Source organism: Zingiber officinale, chromosome 4A (assembly GCF_018446385.1).
Source record: "Zingiber officinale cultivar Zhangliang chromosome 4A, Zo_v1.1, whole genome shotgun sequence".
In the NCBI taxonomy this organism is placed as follows: Eukaryota; Viridiplantae; Streptophyta; class Magnoliopsida; order Zingiberales; family Zingiberaceae; genus Zingiber; species Zingiber officinale.
Genome location: NC_055992.1, coordinates 91,598,832 through 91,605,808, shown reverse-complemented (window position 1 = coordinate 91,605,808; position 6,977 = coordinate 91,598,832). Strand labels below are relative to the sequence as shown.

Here is a 6,977-nt window from a genome sequence, read left to right as displayed (position 1 = left end):
GGCTTATTCCATGGCATGTACAGTAGAAGTTGCGCAACAGCAGGAGAGGCACATTACCAGTTTAGCCCAGTCTTCTTCAAGATCAATTGCATCATTGTCTTCATCACCTTGCAAGAGTTTAGGTGAGAATGAACCTGCTTCTTCCGTTCTTCGGGTTCATCAGCTTCCTCAATTACATTCTCACGAGAATAATGCTTGTAATCTAGAAAATAATAATAATAATAATATTAATAATAATAATAAACTTACAGCATAAGTATAGGACTCAAACAAGTTCAGATAACTAAGTTAATTAAATTCCCAAGTTATTTACCCTCTGGATCCTGCAACTCTTCCTTTTCTGCTTTTGCATCTTCATGTTCATGTAGATGCTTTTGGAGAAGAGAGGCATGGATTTCTCTAAGAGTAGCCTGCATATAGTGTTTGAGCAATAATACCAAGAAATTAAATGAGCTAATTTCATCTTAATAGAAACAATAGATCGAGAGAAACACTTAAAATGCACAGTATAGGTTTAGATTACATAAATCCCAAAATTTTAATTTTAAATAATATAAAATTAAAATACCAGTTGAGGAATTGGTAATTCACAAATACCTTCACTACAAGAATTTTTGCATTCAACAACACCCAATAGACAACGCTTTTTAATAAAAACGTTGTCGTTCTTTGTTTTACAACGCTTTTAGTGAAAAGCGTTGTCTATGGTATTTACTTTTTACTAAAGACAACGGTTTTTAATGAAGTGTTGTCTTTAGTGTTGTTGTTTATGGTCAAAGACAACATTTTTTTAAAAAACGTTTTTTAAAGTGTTGTGTATGTTTCCCCTAAACTCACTTAAAATAAATTCGCAGCCCTCGCTTTGCTAAACTCTAAACCCTCAACGCGCGCGCGCCTTCTCCTCACCACTCCTCTCCACGAGTTCTCCTCTCCACGAGCGCCTTCTCCTCTCCTTCTCCTCTCCACGAGCGCCTTCTCCTCTCCACTCCTCTCCACGAGCGCCTTCTCCTCTCCACGAGCGCCTTCTCCTCTCCTTGCCGCGTGATCTCCTCTGAACCCTAATCTCGACCCAAACTCCTCACGCAAAACTCCTCAAGCCGGCCCAACTCCTCCAAGTCGAGATCCCTAATCTCGCATTTCCCCATCTCCTCAATCAAAGTCAGCTTACCCTTCCTAATCTTCTCACGGCTCCTCAACTCCTCTGAACCCTTCGATCTTAGTTCCTTCCTCGCAGAGCAGATTCGAGAGTAGGAGGAACGGAAGAAAGAAAGGTAAAATTTCTTCCATCCCTCTAGAATAAGATTTTGTTTATTTTTGATTATTTTCTGAACTAGCCATTTTGCCGGATTCATACTGCATCAATTTTCCCCCTCCCCTGATTCCTATGATCTGTTTCTCCATTGACTGATGCTTTAATTTCTAATTCAGTACCCACCTCTGCATGGGATATATATATATATAAAACTAGAGTGTCATTGAGCTTTCAGTAAGATCGCAGATTGTAACGTTGTTGGTCTGTATTCAGAAAGTTATATGCATTAACTTTTCTGTCCGTGATATTCTTCAGGTTTGCTAACAGTATGCGAAGTGCTTGCTTATCAGAGCATGTGTTGATCTTTTTTAGCAGAGCATTTTTATGTTTACCTGGTAAAAAGGTGAAGCAGCATCACATGAATGAAGGCACAGTCCTAGACTTGATTTTGAAACCTGTGCATGACACTTCACTGGTTTTGCAGTTATATATATGTAGCTGGAGCAAGAGGGGGAATTAGTTCAAGCCATTTTTTTCCCCCTGGAAGGAGAGCCCGGGTGATGCATTAAAGCAGATCAAAAGTTCGTCCGAGTTAATTTTATTACTCTTACTCACTTGCAAAAGGTCCACTGAAAACTTTAGCTTAGATGCCAGATACAAGCTGAACGGTGAGTGTTTTTGTTACTTTCTGAGAATTGTCTGTATCTTATCTCGAAAGCAGGGGCTGCTGAACACTACTTTCTACCACCATTTCCAAAGAACATTAAGCATCGTGGCCTTGATGATTCAAGCTGCAAATCAATTTTTAAGTTTAATTATGAAGATCTCATCGTAATCGACTTCTTTGGATCTTAATATTCTCGTTCAGCCCATCAAGTGTACACATCCTATGTTTCAATTTGTAGACATTATGATTTCATTGACTCATGCCCATCAAGTGTTTGATTAAATGTCTCTTCCATTATATAGATTTTAGTTGATACATTTTCTTTAGTTTAATTCCATGTAATGCTTGTTAGTTTAGTGATTTATGTTCCTATGATGTTTGTTCTTTATTTGAAACTTAGTTTACTTATAAAAGTACATCATATAGGACCATCCAGAATTGAATTAGTGGAGATTTTTCTAAATATTTGTATCAAGGGTCTACACTCTAGTACCATAAGAGCTAATGGACTACTTGATACCGGTAAAATAATTATGGATTTTGTTTCCATAGTTAATATGCGGTTAAATATACTTAGTGATGTTAAATGCAGCATTTTTTTTATCAATTAATATTGAGAGTGAAATTTTAACACGGATTTCTCTGATTGCTATTGCAAATGCATAACATCCATTTTTAACTTATAAAATTTTAAAGGAAATTTGTTTGATTATACATAATTGAATGAAAGTCCTATGCTTCTTTGGTAGTATGTATTGAAGTTGGTTAGCTGTATGATATTAGAGAAAAGGCATTTTTAATCCACGATATAATTCTATGATTATTTATACCTCTGGCCTGTTCATCAAGTCCTTGAGAATCTCAGGTGTTCTGATATCACTAGCAATTAATACATAAATATTTTCATTAATTAGAATATCTTTTAAGGTAGATGCAGATTAGATGAGCCGATTTAATCGATATCGGTTGATAAGTAATGGTTCTATTTTTTTAGGATGAAATCCGATGGGATTAGATATTGGTAGCCTAGCCAGGTGAAGATCTGATGATTGTTGAATCAAATTTTTGTAGCAAATTAAAATTGCAATTAAGGTTAATTAATCTATATCAATGCAATTTTGGTTGCTGCATAGGAATCAATGCAATTTTGGCCCTTCATACATTGGATCGTAATCGGTATAATCCTATGTATTTGCCTAGTTAATTTCCATTGGAATCTTAGTGTTATTGAACCTTACAAGGATGCTATTTACTTGTTGGATTCCCTAAGTTGCCGCATTCGCGATGATGATTCAAAATACGTAATGGAAATGTGAGTTCAGATTTCTTTTAGTAAATATTTATTATAATAAAAATCTTATTTAACAAATATTCTTAACGTATGAAGGGCCTTAAAATTGTTTAATTCAACCAAGGGAAGGAAAGGTAGGAAAAATGTTAAGTGGGAAGTAGTTAAGGTATGTGTACTTTTGTTTAACATATATTGTAATGTGTATAATTTTCATTAACAATTTGACTCTAATTACTATATATAGGCTCCTCAATCTCCTCTCCTGCGAAACAATGTGGTTTTTTGGTGATGCGATTTATGAGAGAAATTATTGAAGAAGTTGAGACTATTGAGAGAGATTCGCTGCAATCAATAGTAACATTATTTAGCTTATCTCAAATTATTTGACATAAACTATTTAAAATTGCAAAGTGATCAGTGTTGATTATTTTTCCATTAACATAAATTGTGTATGCTCACAGTTCACAAAAATAGGGTACTCTCGTGAACAAATTGATGAGGTTCGGTCCGAGTTGGTGGAGTGCATACAAGATCATATTTATGAATAGGTATGGAATGATAGTTGCCATAATTCTATTTAGATTTAAGTTCATGGAATGGTGGTTTTTTTTGGTAATGGAATCATAGTTAATGCCAATTTTTTTGATGCAGTGCATAGTTACCAGATCGACCTTGAGCAGTTGACCCCAAAGAAAAGTTGTCACTGAAGTTTAAAAACTTGTGAAAATTTTTAGTGAATGATGATGTTTTGTGAATGATGATGTTTTGGAAAAATTGTCACTTAGGTGAAAGGATGTTTTCTGGATTAATATGCAAGTACAAAGCACTGTATTATATGTTATTATGTAAAGTTCTGTCAGTGTAAATTATCTAGTTTCTTTATCTAGCTTTTGTTCCACTATTGGGTTTGTTTTTCTAATAATTACTCGTGCAGCAAAATACTGAGCAAGAAGCTGTAGATCTTATAATCAGGTAAAGTAGAAAAAGTTAACTACTTCATTATGCTTTCATCTTAGTATTTGTATATTTGATTTGTCTTCTTTGAACCAGCTTCAAGTCAAAAGCCAGATCCTCTAGATAGCTGTTAAAAATAAGGTATTATTTGGTTTGTCAGTGATCTTAATATTTGGTAATATTTGGTCTTTGATGCTCACGACAGAGTTCCAACGCTGCATGATTACCTTGTTCAAGCATATTGCTCGCTGCCTCAGTAGCTCGCATTTTCAGGTTTGTTTCATCATTGATATTCCTTCTTTTTAGTGTTCTATATTAAAAGGAAATACTAACTGTCGATGAGATTGTTATCCTCTTGCTTGAACATGAACCAAAGTATATAAATTTGACCTTTTGATCTGAAAGTATAAAAAAAAGTTAATTGGATACTAGTTTTTTTTTTTTTTTGCAGTTGCATTTGTTGTATTTTCATATGTTTCTCAGTGAACTTCTAAACAATTCTTTTTTCATTAATTTATTAAGGCTTATTATAAGTTTCAGTTCCTTAGTTAACTTTCTCTATTATTGAAACAAAGTTGAGTTATGGAATTCTTACATGAAATAAAAAATATCAAACTTGGCAGTATGTAATGAAGTTATGCTCAATAAAATAATTAGTTTATATTGGTTTGGTAAATCATGTTAAAATTTTTAAAGAAGTCATCCCTTAATGCAGTTACTTGTGATTTTTCTTGTTGATAGATGTAATTTTTATTTTTAGCCCATTGTACATCCAGTCAAAATGTCTCAAAATCTCAAAATCGTTCAATCATATCATTTTGCTACATTTTAGACAAAATAATAATGTGTGATGTCATTCTCTATCTCTCCCTCTCTAGCTTTGGAATGTTTATGATTTAGCTAATAAACCGTTAGACTATGGTTTTTCCCTGATGCTCACAGATTGCAACAGCATGTGCTCTCACAGCCTTTAAGTTGCGTCATCCAATAAAGATGTACCTTGATCGTAGCACGGATATGGTAATGGTAGGAGGAAGGCATCCAATGAAAATAACCTATTCTGTGGGTTTTAAATCCGATGGAAAGATTACGGCCTTGTACTTGAATTTGTTGGTAAATGCAGGCATATCAGAGGATTATAGTCCACTTATTTCACATGCCATTATAACTTGTCTAAAAAAATACAACTGGGGTGCTCTCGCTTTTGATATTAAACTATGCAAGATGAATCTTACAAGTAAATCATCGATGCGAGCACCAGGGCAGGTACAGGGATCTTACATTGCTGAAGCTATTATTGAGCGTGTAGCATCTTTCCTGTCCTTGGATGTCGATGTTGTGAGAAAAAGAAATTTGCATACATATGAAAGCCTGAAGTTTTTTTATGGAAGTAGCAGTGGAGAAGCTCCGGAATATACTTTACCTGCTATAGTTGATGAGTTGTTTACATCTGCAAGCTACTTCAATCGTCTTGAAATGGTATTGCATTTCAATAGTTGCAACAAATGGAAAAAACGAGGGATTTCTTGGGTACCAATTGTATATGAAGTGGAACCAATGCCAACACCAGGGAAAGTATCCATTCTAAATGATGGTTCAATTGTTGTTGAAGTCGGAGGAATTGAAATAGGCCAGGGACTGTGGACAAAGGTGAAGCAAATGGCTGCATTCGGTCTTGAACAGCTATGGGATGAAGAGAAAAAATATCTTTTGGATAGGGTTAGAATCATTCAAGCAGATACTCTGAGTTTGGTTCAGGGAGGTTTAACTGCTGGAAGCACCAAATCTGAAGCAAGCTGCGAAGCAGTTCGTCTAGCATGCTCTATTCTAGTCAGCAGATTAAAGCCTCTTAAGCAAAGTTTGGAAGAGCAAATGGGATCAATTTCATGGGACACCCTTATTACCCAGGTGTGTAATTACGTCATTAATCAAATGTACTACTGTTTATTTATTGGCAAGAAGCTAAGCTTATTTCTGTAGTCTGTATGTGTTAGCTAGCTTATGCAAGTGAAGGACAGGATAGCTTATATGCATTCACTTTTAGGGATTTCCTGGGCTTTTTTATATTTTGGAAATCAAAGCAGTTACTTCCTTTCATCCATTATGAACTAGTTACCTTACAATATACAGGCAAATTTGCAATATGTGAACTTATCAGCGAGTACATTTTGGGTTGCTGACGATACTTCATCATATCTAAATTATGGGGCTGCTATAAGCGAGGTAACCTCCTTTGTAGATCATTCATATGATTGGCTTGTAATCACATTGCTAGTCTGTTTTCTTGATTTTGAAAATTGTGTGCATTCTAGGTAGAAATTGATGTTCTCACTGGAGCTACTACGATATTGAGAGCAGACCTTACATATGACTGCGGACAGAGCTTGAGTCCTGCCGTGGATCTAGGACAGGTTTTTTTTTTTTCATCTGTCCTATTGATTTTATAATCCTAAATCACAATCAGCCGTATGTTCATATACTTATATCTGAGTGTTTCTGCAGGTTGAAGGGTCTTTTGTTCAAGGAATTGGATTTTTTGTCCTATTGATTTTGTTCAATATATAAAGAAAACTTGTCAGTTACGATATAAACACACTTACGGTATGAATTACATGTATATATAACATTGACATATTATTTAGTACGAGATTTACATGTATGAAAGTTTTCATACAAAATTTCTTGATTGCCTACAACCCCAGGTGTGCTGATGACAAGTTGAAGAAGATGGCTCTAAGAGTGATAGCTGAAAGCCTTTCAGAAGAAGAGATTGCTGGACTTAAAGAAGCAATTCCATGCGATGGACACCAACA

The 6,977-nt window shown here is 35.0% G+C and overlaps 1 protein-coding gene across 1 annotated transcript; it reads left to right on the top strand.

Moving 5' to 3' along the window:
• The first annotated feature begins 5,396 nt into the window (after nt 1-5,396).
• Nucleotides 5,397-6,729, top strand: LOC121972494 (indole-3-acetaldehyde oxidase-like). Its single transcript, XM_042524154.1, has 4 exons — nt 5,397-6,072; nt 6,295-6,387; nt 6,477-6,575; nt 6,667-6,729. Exons 1-4 carry the CDS (start codon nt 5,413-5,415, stop codon nt 6,727-6,729), a joined length of 915 nt encoding a protein of 304 aa, XP_042380088.1. The 5' UTR covers nt 5,397-5,412.
• Nucleotides 6,730-6,977: the final 248 nt, after the last annotated feature.

Bases quoted from the DNA above. Each gene is read 5' to 3' on its own strand.
- LOC121972494 (XM_042524154.1), top strand. From the start codon at position 5,413: ATGCGAGCACCAGGGCAGGTACAGGGATCTTACATTGCTGAAGCTATT. The intron at 6,388-6,476 runs GTAACCTCCTTT...TGTGCATTCTAG, and splicing joins ATGGGGCTGCTATAAGCGAG to GTAGAAATTGATGTTCTCAC. The intron at 6,576-6,666 runs GTTTTTTTTTTT...GTGTTTCTGCAG, and splicing joins CTGCCGTGGATCTAGGACAG to GTTGAAGGGTCTTTTGTTCA.